This window comes from Embiotoca jacksoni, unplaced genomic scaffold (assembly GCF_022577435.1).
Source record: "Embiotoca jacksoni isolate LCO1_2020_lvr unplaced genomic scaffold, fEmbJac1.0.p SCAF_4, whole genome shotgun sequence".
Classification (NCBI taxonomy): Eukaryota; Metazoa; Chordata; class Actinopteri; family Embiotocidae; genus Embiotoca; species Embiotoca jacksoni.
The window spans coordinates 10,657,251-10,674,408 of record NW_027185392.1 but is presented as its reverse complement, the minus strand read 5'-3'; the positions used below and the strand labels follow the sequence as shown (position 1 = coordinate 10,674,408).

General features: G+C 40.6%; 1 protein-coding gene across 1 annotated transcript in view; it reads right to left on the bottom strand.

The window, feature by feature from the left end:
- Positions 1-17,158, bottom strand: part of LOC138209189 (alpha-1,6-mannosylglycoprotein 6-beta-N-acetylglucosaminyltransferase B-like) — a 106,162-nt gene that overhangs the window by 49,130 nt on the left and 39,874 nt on the right. Inside the window, exons 4-7 of the mRNA XM_069167592.1 lie at positions 11,182-11,291; positions 8,351-8,427; positions 7,585-7,764; positions 4,852-5,016 (exon numbers count right to left, since the gene is read on the bottom strand). Coding sequence (XP_069023693.1) covers positions 4,852-5,016; positions 7,585-7,764; positions 8,351-8,427; positions 11,182-11,291 — 532 coding nt within the window. The remainder of the gene's footprint in view (positions 1-4,851; positions 5,017-7,584; positions 7,765-8,350; positions 8,428-11,181; positions 11,292-17,158) is intronic.

Genomic DNA, 17,158 nt, shown 5'->3' with positions numbered 1-17,158 from the left:
CAGTATTTACCTCCATTTATAAATGTTAACTCCTCTGTATGGAAACATCATTAAAGTGGAGTGGAGTGGAGAAAGTATAATCCCTACAGGATTTCTTTTTTTTTTCCGTTTATTGCCCGATTTAATTTAAAAAAAAAAAAAAAAAAAAAAAAAAAAAAAAAATCAATGATTGAATCTGTGGGTTTTAAGTGACTTTTGCTGTAAAATTGCAGAAAATAGAAAAAAATTCAGGTCAAGGAAAACTTTTTTTTTTAAAGAAATATTTTATAGTAATATGTAATCACTTGCTTATTCAGAATGCTTAAATGTAATAACCATGCTGAAGATCACAGAAATATTTGAGTTCTTACCGTTTTTAATTTGTTTATTGAACGAAGAGAAACATGGGACTCAAAGATACAAAGGGAGGGAGGATTACAAAACGAGCAATCTTACTGTGCCGCTACTGTATGCACAAAAACAAAGTGCATTCTCTAATAGTGTGTATGCTGTACCCTGTGCCTTAGTAATTGTAAATGAGGAATAAATAACGCGAGTTTTGTTTGTAAAAACTATTTTATATAGTAAATCTTTCAGCAGAGCTTCTGTTGAGGATTTATTTTTGCGGGAAAATCGCTGGAATTTTGCAAAATTACAAACTCCTGAAAACATTGTGGACATAGCTTGAATTTGTCTTAATTTTTGCAACTGCAAGATTGCAATATTTTGGAGGGACTGACAAGTAAAATTAATATCATAGAGAATGAGCTTATATACTGAACAGAGGAGAGATAAACGAGCACATTCCCTCACCACCTCACATTATTTCCTCATCTACTCCTTGAAAATGAAGATGAACAGGTAGAAAAAGTCACACAATGTGAAGGCAGCAGCAGAAGGAGTAACTCTGCAGCTGAAGCTCGACTTCCTCATAAACTCCTGTGTCACGGCCAGCTGCTTCCGTCAGGAATCTAATCACAAACGAGAGAGTGGAGCTCTTTATGCAGTGGACCCATGCTACTCCCAGATGGTGTGTGTGTCTGAGTGTGATGATAGAAGTTGAATTTCGTTTGTTTCTTTTTGCTTCGTTTCACGCCGACATACATCAATGAACTCCAGTCAGAATCCCGTCTGTGTGTATTCAGCGCAAGTGCTCGCTCACTTGCCGTGAGCTCGGTGATTCTCAAACAGATCTACTTACGACTGTTATCATACCACGGGGAATAAATATAAAACCCACTGAGACAGAAATAGAGGTACAATCACTCGCTCACCCTTACAATGACTCCGTTTGATCGCATGTGTGTTTGTGCATGCGCCACCCATCTCATTAAACCCTTATTCCATGAATTAAGGTATTTTTTTCTAAAACACCTTCCCTGTTCTGAATGTTGATTGTGATGTGATTATACTGGAATAAGCTGTGGAAAAGGAAATCTATTGCCTTTTGTGTGCTCATGTTAGGAATGTTTTATGTAACATGTGTGTGTGTCTATGTAAAATCCTTGAAAAGTCCTTGGTGCGTACATACGAGAGCGGGAGACAAGAAGTGACTCTCGAGTATGTGGTGGCACTCCAGTGCTCCGCTCTGCTTCAGTCATCACTAACAGGCAAATGAAGAATGCTAATGCTTGTCTCAGCATCTGTTAGCGCAGGACTTCGCATGACTGCATGTGTGTCTGGGTGTCTGTGACCCTGTTCTCTCCTCCACCGTGGCTCTTAAGAAGGTCGCAGCTGTCCGATGGAAGGCCACGGGAGGCAGCACAAGCTGGCACTGACAACCATCACTGCTCTATCCTTAATTTCACCTTCTCCCTCATCCTTCTATCATGGCTCTACACACTGCTTTTTCCTTTTTATTTCTACTCACGTCTTTCCTTCTTGTTTTTCTACAACCTGCTTCCTCTTTCCTCCTAATTTCTTCCTTTTGCTTAGCTCTAGCTCTTCCTCCTCACTCCTCACTTCACCTTCCATATCACATTAGTGTCCTTATATACACCGCCTGCACTTCTTAAGTTAAAGGTCAATTAACTTTCCGGAGGAAAATTACTAGTTTGGCATATGCTGACAAACCCAGTAAATGTGCATGCTCAACACACCAAAAAAAGCACAGATGCACACAAAGTCACTTGCTGAGATACAAAAAAAAACAAACACCAGACAGGCGATGAATGCACTGTGGCAAGTTGACAGGATAAGGTCGGTGCCATTCAATCTGCACTACCGTCTATTAAAAACATTTCCATTATGCCACAGCTTAAATGAATATGTCTCCTTTGAAGACTAGAAAAAGGAGAACAGCAATTTGTTACACAAAAACATTTTCATCTCGGTCATAATGGCTGAATGTGTTGACCCTGGCTTTTGATCGAGTTTGATAACGGCACAGAAAAAAAAAAATCTCTCAAATGTATTACTGCTTTGAAAGTGAAGTGCAGCGAAAGGTTGACCGTATCCTTTCTAAACCTCATAGGCACACGAGAAATTGGCAGATTAGTAAAAGAAAAAATACAAGAGATTTCCCAGAAAATGTAAGGTAAGCTTCAACTTCATCATTCACTCTGATACAATACATCACTCACTTTCAAATATGCTTTAGTGGAGGAAATCTCCTCTGCTGTGACTTTGAGGTAAAACCCGCCAGAGGTATATTTCAAGTGTCCACAGTTACCCTGACGGGGCACGCACGCGCGCGCACACGCACACACACACACACCTCCCCATTCCCTGTCCTTGTCCCACTGACAGTTAAAAACAAGCATCTCGCTTTGTCTTTCATTTCCCTCTTCTTCTTCTTGATCTTGATTGTTCTCCCTCCATATTTACTTCTCTGTTCTACTAATTTATTCCTTCTCTGAGTTAACCTCCACTCTGCTTACAATCAAAGAGAAAGCCAAACAAAGAAACAGGACTGAATCAACAAAACCCCATTGGAATAGCAAAGACCGCACACTCGAGCAGAATGCTAAAGCTGCCAATGGAGGCAGGGTTTGTGTCAAAGACAAAGGTGAGGCGGGTGCAGGGCCGCAGTCAATTCACATCAGGCAATGTTTTTTTCTGGGGTCAGAGTTAATTAAAGTCAAACACCAGTCCCTTACTCAATGTTAAAGTGAGTGAGCTTATTATAAAAGTTTAAATGAAAAGGAATCCTCTGGTGAGGGAGGAGGGTTAATGGACAGAAATATTAAATTTGTCTTGCACATTTTTGAATAAAATGTGAGATTCTGCTGTTGGCTTTTATTGCCATGATATCCAATTAGCAGTCAAGGATGCACACAGGCCCACACAGGCCGACAGAGAATACACAAACGCACCCATTTTTACTTCCGTTTCTAATTATTGTGATAAACAGCTGAAGACAGCCAAGGCTAACTCTTACAAACACCACGACATCTGCTGTTGCGATAGCAGCTGCAGCACTTTGTAAGGCATACAGTTCAAACAGCCACACAGCCACGATAGAGGATAACAAATTCCCTCAGTGCAGTATAAGTAAGGAGAACATCAATCACGGTGACGGAAGGCTATTTCCACCCTTGTTAACTTATTTTAGAAAGAGAAGGGGGCAGAGAGAAATATTTTGGGAAGAAGCGGCAGAATGTGTGCTCAATCTGCCTTCTTACATTAACTCACTCATTTATCATTATTTTCTTAACTAAAGGATGATGACTCTACCCTGAGCATGGTCACAAAAGCTATATCAAGAAATGTGGTTTTGTTGAAGGTAACAAGCAGCAAAATAATATGACTCTTCCAATTTTAATCGCACGGTGCTATGTTGACATTCGGAAAATAATCGGGTAAATTACACCCGTAGTTGTAGATTATAAACTATATTCTAATGAAACACTACATCCACATGTTTTACATGTTCACATGTTCCACATCCCTGGTTTTACAGCCCCAGTGTCTTGCTCATTTTGCAACTCTGTCTCCCCTCATCAATCCTTTCCTAATCCATATTTCCATCCTTCCGCCTCTTGTCCCTTTTCCCCCATCTTATTCTTCTCCCTCTAGCACTGGCACATGCTCGGCCTCTTGTCATAATCCCACTCATTCATCATCATCACTCGTTATACCTCCTCACTGTCTTTCATTTCCCCTCGCTCGTTTATCTCTGAATCTCTGTCTTCCTCACACACTGAGACATTGACAGGAACGGCTACTAACTGGCAGTAGCCGGGTACACACAGCAAAACTTCAACGGCAACCAAAATTACTTTTACAGTATCATACTGCACTATTACTATTATTCACAGTAGTACAGCTTTGAAAACTAATTTGAAGAGATTTATAAAGACAGTTGCACAGCAGTTACAGAAGGGAAATGCCAAAATATGTAATGGATGACAAGCCATCATTACTGCTCCTCTATCATTTTTCTCCTACCAGCTACTATTGATTAAATGGAGAACCTTTAAGAAGCATCTGAAAGAGCTGTTTTACTGCTTGACTGGGAAATGGTTCCCCACACCTTTTGTAAATCACTTAGAGTCTTGTACGTTATTGTTATACTCTAAAGCAGCTGAAAGCATACTCTTCAGATGCTATTATACAGTACGACAAGTAATAGCTTCTGTATAACTGTGTCTGTTGTTGTTTGCCTGCAGTTGAGTTGTATTGTTGTATCCTCCTCCCTCCTCCTTCAGTCTTCCTTCTACCTTTTTTTCAAATTGAATTGTTGGTGTCTTCTGTAGCTCTCCTCACACCAGTTAAAGTCTTACTCACATTGCTTTCACCAAGATTCTCCTGAATTGATATTGTATTTAGCCACAACAAAAAAGGTTATTACAGTACTTAACCACAGTTAAACCCAACACTGTCGTTCACCCATCACCCTTTCATCTTCAGCTCACCCCCTCCTCCTCTTACCTTCTTCTGGTCCCTCCATCGTTGTTCCAGTTTGGCATCCAGGCGGTTGGCGGCTGTTGCCCACTGTTGTGTGAGGCGGCGGATTCGGCGCTTCATAAAGCTGATGGACTCTTTTCCTGTCCCGACCTGGTCCAGCAGCACAGAGAGGTCTGTGCGGAAGGCAGCCTGAGAGGGTGATGGAAAGATAGTCAAATGAAAGACGAAGGAAGCAAAAGTGTAAGCGGTGTGGAAAATTGGCAGAAAAAGAAGGCACAACGGTCCCTTCGAACTTTGCGTATTCCAGCAATATGGGCATTAGTGTCAAGTTATTACCCATGCTAACAGTGAGAACATTAGCTATATCGGAACATCCGAAGATTAATAATATTCTGTTATGTCGTAGTAACTCTGTATTTTCTGCAAAGGCTGATTAGTAGATATATAAAAGCATAAACCATTTTACAAAGTGATCCTTACATCACAGAGAGACAGAGACACACTTAAAAGCAGTATGTTTTTAATATGTTGGAGAATTTTTTTCAAGAAAATTTGTGTTTTAAGAGTTCTTTGTTTACTATGTGACTTTAGTTTCACCTGTCATTGAAAAATTTTTAAAGAAGTTACAAAGAACCGCAGTGCATTTCTAACTAACGCTATAAATAATCAAGATGTTTATTCCCTGAAAACTACCTTGGTGCAGCCCTATTTGTGTGAAACATACAGGGAGACAGTAATAAACAGCTCAGTTATTTGGGTCACAGGGTAAGATGGAGATATCAGTCATCATCTACACTGACATTCTGCTTTACCTTCTGAAAATGTCTCTGTTGCCACAGTTAATAAAGGAAAAAGTTAAACCACACACACAGATATAATTTGCAGGCATCACATCTTTAACCACTTCAATCATTCATGGTTGCCTTGTGCTCCAAAACACTGTAAAATGCTGACCAAGTCGATTGTAACTGGGAACAGTTCCACTACTTTCAGTATATGTGAGCAGTCGATGCTTTTCTTATTCCATACTTTGAATGTCTAAATCTATAGCACCATATTATTAGCGCACAAGTCTGCCCCAGAGGACACAATAAGCTGTTCTATGAGGAATGTGGCAATTAATTAACATTAAAACTGGCTAGCTCTTTGACTTGCAACAACAACAAAAAAAACAGTCAATAATAGAAGCTGTAAAAGTGAGAATGAAGAATTTTTCCTTTCTAAAGGTCAGTAAGGAGATGGATGTAGTGCATGAGCCTGCAAACAGCTCACACTATTTTAGCGTGTATTCATTTGTGTAGAAGGATGGTTTAGAACTACCCCATGACCTCGAAGTCAATGTCGGGGAAAACAGAGGGTGGAGGGTAATGATGAGGAGGATCAGGCCTGTTTTAATTAATAGGGAGAGAACAGGGTCAGATGAAGGTTAACTATTATGTAGTAATAAAGTCGAAGCACTCACACTCCTATTATTCAATGGCATCTTTTGAGGAAAAAGACTGTTATTCTCCCTCTCACTTTTGAGTTTTTCATTTTCTGTCATTGTCATTAACAAAGGCTGTCTCAAACTCTAGAACACAGGCAACAATTTGGGACAAATGACAGAGTTAGAATATTTTTGACGGTATTTGTGGTTTTAGAAGAGTGTAATTATAACACAAACATGTCATATTTGTCAGTCTTAGCAGCCAACAAAAATCTATTATTTGTCTAAAGTCTTTTTTACCTTTCTCAAACTGTTATCTACTCTGTTGACTCTACTCCTTGTTCTAATCAGGACTGAAGATTTAAAATGTTTCATTCATCTAAAAACATTTAATTTTTAGGTAAGCAGCAAACATTGACCAGATGTTAATTTTGGTGCCACCGGCGCAGAAAAGTATAACACTAAAAGGCTTATAACAAGCAAGTATATACATGTGAGGAAAATCTTTCATATTATGTAACAAAAATCATAGGTCATCATCCTTTGATGTCACACTGCATTTTCTCACTGACAGCTACACAATATGACAGCTAGATAAAATATGTGAACACAGCAACATGCAACAAAGGCAATTTCTAATTATTGCTGCATTCATCTGCATTTTCTGGCCCTCATTTCTACCCTCACAGTATTTTCCTAATTACTGTTGCCCTGATTCCCCACTAATTCTTACCACTGCAGCATCACTAGGAATGTGCTAGTGTCTGAAGTATCTTAAAGGATTAATTGAGTGTTGAGTGAGAAATCTTAACATTGATAGGGTTCATACGATTAGTGTGGTAGGCATTGCTTATTGACATAAAGTTACATTAAAGTTTCCTTTATGTACATATATGAACAGTAATGTTAGTGGTTGCTTTCAAGATGCACCCAGGTAGTTTTGTTAGCTGCCATGCCGACATGGTGAGCAGGACGTAATCACTTAAAGCATAATCACTGTGTTTGTTGAACATCCATCAAGGCTGGTGCTGTATTTGATCATCAGGAGGGACACTCTGCATGTGATTGACTGTTATGGCGTGGGAGGGTTAGGATTAGGGATAGAGATTAGTTGATTGACAGTTAAATAACCAATTACAGCATTGCAGAATTTAGAGCGTGCGTCCTTCAGGCTGCTGCAATCTAGAACGAACACTCCATAAGTTGTCAAATGGCAGCTTTCTCCGACAGAAGATGTATCTCTGAACAGATCTGTATCTCTTAGAAGGCCACAGTAACATTGCAGTCTGTCGACTGTTTTTGCCACATGTGTTTGGGATTTGTTCCCTTACTTGTCTCTTTGGGGACTTTGGCTGCTGTGTATGCTGGGTGGGAGGGCTGCTGTGGTTCCTCCAGGCCAGTGGGGGGCAGAACCACTCCACCTCGCTCAGGTAGATGAGGAAGGAGCAGTCCGAACCGTCAACACCGTAGAAGGCATAGCAAGGGTCTGACGTCCACCGTGCACGCATCCACTGGAGGATATACAGACAGCAAATGTGTGGATCACAAAACCATATCAACGCATAAAAACTGAAAAAAATGCTTCAGTCTGTCAGTTCACAGCCACAGATGCTAGCAGGAAGTAAGACGGTTGTACGGTATGATTCTGATAAAAAAAAACAAAAAAAAACAAAGGCAAAATAATAATACAAGAACTTTGAAGGATCTTACAGGCTATTTGTGGTGCATTTACTTTGAACTCGGCATCGTTTGTTTGTACTTTATATTGCCCTGCTGCCACTCACACCACAAGAGGTTAGAGACTTTGAACCAAAGATGATATACTTCATCAATGATTGCTGCATATAGCTAGGCTTAAAGCAAAACAGCAAACACAGAAAAAAAACTGAAAGTAAGGGAGATAAAACGGCAAACGTGTTTTGAAATATCATAAAACTTGATCTTTGTTTGGGTTGTGACACCTTAATTAGCTCAAAGTACACTTATTGGCCACTCCACAACAATGCTTTAAATAAAAAAAAATTTAAAAAAAAAGTTTGGGAAACCTGCAATACCATCATATTCAAAATAAAAAAAAACCAATGGTTTCACACTTACATCTACTTTTCCAGGACACTCTGGAAAGCGTGGGTCTCTTGGTACTTCACACTGTCCTGATGTCCCATCTCTCACAACTGAACAACAGAGCAAGTAAAATTTTACTTTCAGTGGTAAAAAATGTATCTGTTTTTTTCTAACCATATAATAAAGTTACATGCCTTCGCTTTACCGTCAATCACTGCCGCTTCATTAGCCTATGGGCTCGCTGGCGTAGCGCTCCTAAATCAGTTGGCTCTAATGTGAATATTTATTCTCCAGTGAAGACAACAATTCCAGCAGCAATCAGTCAGTGTAATATTATCTCTCAGTTCATTTAGCAGCATATGGTGCATGTCAAGGCCTCTTTAAAATTCAGGTTTTATTTCTATTAATCAATTTATTTACACATACATGAATTTGTTTGACCCAAAGGCTCACCCCTCAGAGCCACGAGGTTACAGTGTCAGTCACATTAACGGCTTTTCTCCACTCGCCTGTGGACACATTGCATGTCATATGTGCTATGCTCATAAATCCCTGTAGTACCCCGCTTTTGAGGGACCGCAACATATCTGCTCTACTGCAGTGCACACTATTCACTCCCGCTGCTGCCAACCGTCCAAGGGCTTTGCTGGCAAGTGTGTCTGCTCACTTAGGCTGCACTCACTGCATTAATTGCTCCACTGACTTAGTTAACTGCCTCCTCGCTGCTGATGTGAGAAGAAGAAGGGATGAGACTGACAAAGAGAAAGAACTGGAATATACATATTGTCCAACAACAGAACCAATGCAGCTTCACTTCATTTTTTTTTTTGTCCCCACACCCCTCGGCCCCCCTCCCACACACACACCTCCCTCCCCCCGCCTGTGGACCAACAAATTTGCCTCCTCTCAGATTCCGTCTGTTTCCATTTGCCTAATGAAAAAGAGACATTTCTCCACATAAGTCTTCCCCGGGGCTTCTCTCCATCGACTGAAAACACACACACACACACACACACACACACACACACACACACACACACACACACACACACACACAGCGAATATGATTGAAATAGCCCCCAATATAGCAACAAATGAAAATGTGGTCAACTAACTCGATAAAAACTTGACTCCCATCCCTACACAACAGAACATAAAAAGCTTTGTCAAGGCTGGAAGGGAAGGAAATTCTAATCACGCCTTGTGACTCTCTTTCCTGTTGTTTCCTCTCGCACATGCCTGACCACGAGATAAATACACCGCCACTGAGCCGTATGATAATATAGTCTGCCGGCAGTGTTTCAATTCATCTGTGATTAGAGAAAGCAGCAGCGTTTTCATTTTGGCGCATGCCATCGTCCCTGCAGATGCAGCGGGGAAAACAAAAGGAGATGTAATGCTCATTTATTTTCATGTAAAGAATTCGGGCGATTACCCTGAAGAGAAAAAGGGAGAGGAGAGAATCAGGAGGAGAGAAAATGTTCGGTTTTATTTAGGTTTTGATTAAAAATGTGCAGAAACAAGACAAGAGAAAACAACAGCGCTGGATGAAAGTCAGCAAAAATGAGATTTATGGATTACTCAGATTTATGTCTCTTCTTCAATCTTACTTTATAAACAATAAAACACAAATAAAATCAACCTGCTTTCAATGACAGATTCAAGTCCTAATATTTCCTGTGAGTTGGGTTAATGTTTTTGATCATCTATATTTAACTTTGCTGCTGTAATGACACATTACTCTGGTGTTGTTTTTAAGGTTTAATGTTTTGGTGTGAAAGGATGTCAAACTGAAGCTGTGTGTTTTGACGAGATATCAGAATTGATTAGCAGGACACCAGACGGGGCACACTACTGAGGACACGGAGCAGCAAGGTGGCTGCTGAACGGGCGTGCAGCGAGAGCTCGGATGCGCGGCAGATGAGCACATGAGCACACAGAAATTGTGTATTTATGTATTGTATATTTGTGGTTGGTGGAATAAAACACCTTAGAAACCGTACTTCAGCTGCTTGTTGTTCGTTCATGCTGGAAGAACCCACGGTGACGGCAAGATGCCCGTCACAATTACAATACATGGTGAGAGACGGGTGGATTAGATGAGATTATTTTGTGGATGTGTACGAGTGGCACTTAGGTTTTTCAACATGACCACACAAACGTTTCTGCCAAAATTTAGTTGTTGCTTCCCACCACCCCTACGAGCAGGATTTGGCTATCTATGACTTTTTTCTTTCCCCAAAATTTGACACAAACTTTGATATGCACTCTCTGCTCTATTATAAGGTTTTCTTACAAAAACAATAAAATCAATCATTTTTCTGTCTAATTTGATTGGCTGTTAAACACTACAGGAAACAATTACGCCACGGTGGTCTCTACCAAAATAAAACAACCAACTAAATATTTGGTTACAGTTGTGTATATGAATAAAAGATGGCATGCAGTATGTGCTATAAGAAGTAAAGGCAGGGTGTTAATGCAAGTGTAAGGTGTGTGTGTGTAGAGGATTTCACAACACTAAGCCGTTTTCTGTATGGTACGTGAAGAAATCGTCATTGCACCAAGACCAGTAGTCACAAAAGTGTGTGTATCTCAGGTGCTGATGATGATCAAGCTAAGCCACTTGAAATACTTACTCCAGAAGGTTAAAGCTTCCACCTTCTCCATCCAAGTCACAATGCTGCGCTCCATTTGTGGTCAACAAGAGCCGTTTTTGACCTTTTTGATCCACCCTCATACACTTATGTATTGGTCTCGAAATTCAATTGTGCTGTATTATAAATGTACAATGCTGCTACAAGGTGGGCTTCATTTATACATATTGTGACCAAGAGGATACAGTGATGATAGTGATACCGTACCTCTGCCTTGCACCATACTGTTTTGCAGTATCTGCTCCACCCTGATGGCCATGTTGGAGACGTTCTGGGCGATAGCTTGGATCCTCTCCACTAGGCTGGCCGGTTGAAACCTGCACACACGCACGCACACACGTGCACGTGCACGTGCACGCGCACACACACACACACACACACACACACACACACACACACACACACACACACACACACACACACACACACACACAAATGCAGAGTGAGGAAATGCAAAGTCAGTGACAGGCCCCCTCACACTGTTGTCACACAATATAAACTCAATTTAAAACCAAAAGTGCCATGAATAAAATTCATGCAGCTCTGCATCAAAGTAGGGCATCTCTATCAGAGATCATTCATTCTGATGTTATCACCAGTATCTTCTCTCCAACTAATTCTGCCTCCCACCCCTGATTCATGAGTTATAATGTTCCCCCTCTTCTGTCCCTTTTCACTGGTGTTTCATTGTGGTTTTTACATTTTTCGGTCTCATTCTTTTCTCCCACTCCTCTTCTTTGCCTCTCTTACTCTGCTTCACCACCATGTCTTTTTACATCGCAACAGATGTAGAAGTGTTAGTGGGAGATGCAAATTGGTAGACACTTGGTTGGAGCGTGAAATAGAAAAAGACCTGCACTGTTAATGCCACTTCCTCTCTAAGGTGAGACTCTTTCCATTCACATAATAGGATGTGTGGGAAATGTGCACGTGTAATGTGTATATGTTTCAGTGTACGTCTGTTTGTGCTTTAATTGCAGTTTTGCATATTTCCAAAGAATCAGACTGCATGGTCACACATCATGCAATGCAAAGCCAAGCCTGCATACACTCATAATGCTGTGCCCATTATGTACATTTAAATGACTAAGTTTTAGTGTTGTATTGTGTGTGTGTGTGTGTGCCTTCCTGTCTCACTGTATTGTCTAATCAGCATGGTAATAACCCTCATTAAAGGCTTAAATGCAACATAATAACACAATCAGAGATGATGATCCAAATTATTGATTGTGTGTGCACGTGCGCACATGTGTGTTTGTGTGTTTTTCAATGATTCAAGGTAGGGCTAAATGCCAACAGCAGCTGCATGAAAATTAACTTAAAAAAAATCATAGGAAGGGAATATGTGAACAAAGTGCTTTTGCTACTGTACAAAGTGTAAACAAAAAAATGAGGCAGCTATCAAAGTCCCAGGCAGTCTCCATGCTCCATTAACAGCTTTGTAAGTGTCACTTGTAAATACAAGTACTTGCTACGTGTGTTTGGATCATCGTTAATATGTTCACCACAACAGAGAAGCCATTATTCTCAAGTGCATGTATATTTCAGGAGCAGCAGCTGTCACCAGAATGTAGAAAAGCTTAAATGTGCAATGATGTGATGTGCAGTAGGTCTTTATGTTAGTCTAAATGTTGCATACTAAGCAGGTAAACATGCACCTAATTTTCTTTTCAATAATAAGACATGTCCCCAGGAAAATGTAGATGTATTGACTGTTACTCTTTCCAGTACTTGAGCTAAAGACACACTACTTGACTATGTTTGCATCTATTCATCCATCCATCAATGTACTACATCTGCATCACAGCTGACGTGACACCAATCTGTCTATTGATCTCCATTATATTGTCACTGCTAAAAAGATCCCAATTTATTCCTTCACTTGAGGCAGTGACTCCTTCCTAACCTAAAGAGGGCCACCCATGTTTTTCTAGCTTCACACAAAGCAGCAAACCATTACATGTTTTTGGTAAATCATCTCTAATCTTAATAGCAGGCAGAAAAACATATAGTTGCATCTGTCCAGTTTGACACTGTGGGAGCACTTCATAGTTTTTCAGTGCTTCATTTCTGCACCACACCTGTCTTGGAAAAATGACTTGAAACCTAAAGTGTGTAGTATTTAGTGCGATGTATTGGCAGAAATTAAATTTCATATTCAAAATTATCTTTTCATTCATGTATAATCCCCTGAAACTAAGCCCAGAAGGGACAAACCGCACACTAGCTCTAGAAACAGACTTTTTCTTTTTTTTGCGAGTTTCATGCAGTCATATCGCAGGTTCTCCTACATGCTTAGAAAGTGAAGGTGAGATAAGAGTGTTCAGTTTGTTGCCACTAAGTCTTATATACTGCTGCTTTCATTTTCGTTATGGTTAAGTGATGTTTTTTAATGTCCAAAATTGTATTTCTCCCACTACAAGGAGCAAAAAATAAATAAAAATCTTACTGTGCAAATAACATGTTCGGTGTGAAATCACTCTGAAACACAGTTATTTCAATAAAAGCATTAAATTTAATTATAATTTTCTCACCACCATTCCATCGAAGTGAAGTAAACACAGCGCGTGCATTAGTAAAATGTATTACCTTATTGTCTTATAATGAGAGCCTGCATGAAGCATTTCAAAAAAGTTTCCAGCTGCAGAGGATTTCAGCTGCCCTGGTACCTGTCTTAGAAAAGCTGCAGAGTAGTTGGCCTGAAGGGCAAAACCTTTACTTGGTAAGCTGCGTAGTCTCTGTTACTGTAAAGCTCTTTTTGGGGGACTTGACTGTGCAATTTGGCCTCGATAAATCATGACCTTTTAGTCTAACCTGTCATGTCTGTGACAGTGTAAACTCATCTCTAGAGATGAACACAAAGGGAAGGACAGAGGAGGGAGATAGAAAGGGAAACTAAGGCAGAACATTTAAGAATGGGATTGTACCATGAGATCCAAACAGGGGGGGGGGGGGGGGAATTAAACGGAGAGAAACTTACACTGGTAGAGAAAGAGAGTAAATGGAATAAAAATTGGCAAAAAATAAAAGAAAGAGATCAACCATACTGAAAACACAGCAAGAGTACTAGGGGAACCTTCGTGTAAAGAAAGAGAGAGGAAAAACTGAAGAGACCCTCTGAGCCTTCGTATAGAAGCCAACAAAACAGCTTGACTGAAACATTAGAAGATGATTATGATCAAAGAAATACAAGGGCATACATATTTGATGGCCCACTGTTTCACATTACTTGCAATGAAGCTTTGTCCTATTTGATGAATGTAGACAGTTGGCTCTTTTACAAATGAGAGGAACAAAACAGAAATGAGAAAGAGCAAAGAGAAGACAAAACGGGAGGAGAGCATAGGGGGAGAAGAAATAACAAGAGGATTTCCACTGCCAAGTAGAAGTGGAACACTCGGCAAAAAGGCAACTGGCAGCAAAAGAAAATCAATGTTCACCGCAGGGAGACTTTCTAAGGATACAAATAAAAATGTGTTTTCATGTTGTTATTTCTCTCTTCCTCTCCCTCTGTCTAACTAGTTCATCCTCATAATTGATGAGGACAGTGCTGGCAGCATCTTATCAACCAAAGCAATCCCGGGCAAGAGACGCACATGACAAGGTGTCAACAGTTGGGTCTCTGTGCTCTGATGTCCATTTGTTTGTGTGCATGCTGACTTATTCCACCTCATGTCATGGGCCTTAAATCATCACACTCTGCAATGCTTATTCCATTGCTTATTTTCACACATAAATGCACTTTAACATTCAAACACTCCCTTTTTTTTTTTTTAATGTACATTAGTATATAAAGACCTTTAACCAAGGGAAGACCTTTGAAACCCTTTGCAAAGCATACAAGGAAGCAATAAGCTGGGGGAGGTGTTTTGAGTGGGATTTCAATATGAGCAGAACGTCATGTCCAAGATCAAAGAAGGTATGTCAGGTCAGGAGTGCAACCAACAGCATGTTGGATGGTTTATTTAACAGTCAAGTGTTGGACACCATAAATGATCAAATGTATTAAAAGCACCACAAACAAAAGCAGGTTGGTTGTTTCAAGTTGAAGAGCTGACTAGAAATAACTAAATGAGTACGATTTCACCCACTTTCCCATAGCTACTTCTCTACACTTTGGACGAAGAATGTAAGGTGCACTCTTGTTGCTGGGACTTTCCTAGGTCATGTAAAAAATCATGCTCTGTCACTGTTGTGACTCAGCAAGCTGCTCTAATACGTGAAGTATCTTACGTCAGTGTTGGCCACAGTAGCCAGACCTAAACAGACGAGGATCCTGATCCTCTGATCCAACTGACATCTCTCTGCCTCTTGGCTGCTCAAGAAGACAGGAGGGCTGTGTTGGGTTCCTCGAAAATGTACCAGTACATCTCCAGTTGGTACACCACAGCATATCACTGTTACTAAAAAAATAGTGACTGAGCTCAGAAAAAAATGAATTAAAGAAATAAAATACGATTTTACGTGTTTCTTTGCTGACTACTTTCAGCTAAGCTTTGACATTGACTTCAGTGGTGTGGAAAGAAGGACTCCTGGGAGAAGCGCTGCTACTGACGGAGCTTAGATGGGTGCTTAAGGGAGGAGAAATAGGTAAAGCCACGCCAGCGCACTGATCCTCAGAGAGCCTAAGGGAAGACATACCAATCTCCTCTCTTATCCACTGCACAGTGGATGGAAATGGAGTGAATTAACTCTGCATCCTTCTCCCCTCCTTCAACTCCCTCTTTCATTTTCCCGGGCTCTTTACTGTCCCTATTCCTCCCTCCCTTGTTATTTCCCTCCGTTTTCTGGTCTAACGAGTTGCTGCCCCGTGGGCGAATCGCAGACTAGGGCCTTAGACATCAAGTCCCATTCACTGCTACATGGGAGTGTGTCAGCACCAATGAAACTCACACAGAGATGAGACCGCCGCCCAGTGTGTGTATGTGCGTGTGTGTGTGTGTGTGTGTGTGTGTGTGTGTGTGTGTGTGTGTGTGTGTGTGTGTGTGTGTGTGTGTGTGTGTGTGTCTTTCTGTAAATGTGTGCCTGACTGGCCTGGATTTGGGATATGTTTTTATAAAGTTCTCTTCCCATTTGCTTCTCTCCCTGCTGGCAAAACTTGCACTTTACCTCGAGAGAGGCAGAGACAGAAAAGGTGGAGAGAAAAAGACAGCGATGGATGCATGGAGAAGGGAAATGAGTGATCAAATGAAAGTCATTGGACTGAAGAGAGACTTAAGTCGTCCCTGTTGTGACAGCCAGTGTGTGTGTGTGTGTGTGTGTGTGTGTGTGTGTGTGTGTGTGTGTGTGTGCGTGTGTCCAGCCATTAATCCTGCAGGCTACGTGCTGTGTCAGGGGTCGGTGCCCAGGTCTCACACCCAGGCTGGTTTTAACAAGTGTTACCTCAAATTAACTGGTACACACTCACGCACTCACTCGCGCTCACTCGCGCGCACACACACACACACACACACACACACACACACACACAAACGTAAGTGCAGACTAACAGAGACACTTGTGTTAAATGCATTATTCTGCATTCAAGGAACATCATCAAGAAGACAGGCATGTGTGTCAATGTGTGTGTGTTTGTTCCTTTCCTTTCATTGTCCTTGCGAAATCAAAATCCTTCTTTCCATCTATTTGAACTGCTTCGATCCAAGGATTTATTCAGTCCCAACCAAACAATAATGTACTGTGTTCTGATTTTGATTTCACATTGTTCACAGAGCACAGCTGTTAAAAAGAACAATTTTTCAAGGAGAACTTGTGCTAACATAATCACATAAAGTTATGTTTGCACGTCCCACAATGTCTTTTGTAGCAGTGGAAAAACTCTACTAAATCAGAAAATAAAAAAGCAAACCCATAGTGAATGTCACCTCCTCAGACTAAACTCAAGCCACTGTGAAGGAGTTTCAAATTCTAGTGTAATTGCATGTTATGATCATTGATCCACGTTGGATTCTTTGTGCTTTTGTCTAGTCTGTTGTTGTTACAACAGTTGCAGTTTACACAAAACACTAATATTTCCAAAATAATGTTTTAAAATGTGAAAAAAAAAAAATCTCCCGTTCATATTGCGATCATGGATTATACTAACCAGTCATTGATACTTGCATAACTAATTTTAAACCTTTTGTGAGAGTAGATTACAGTTTTTAAACAACAAAATCAGCATCGGTCTCCGTGTCATATATAT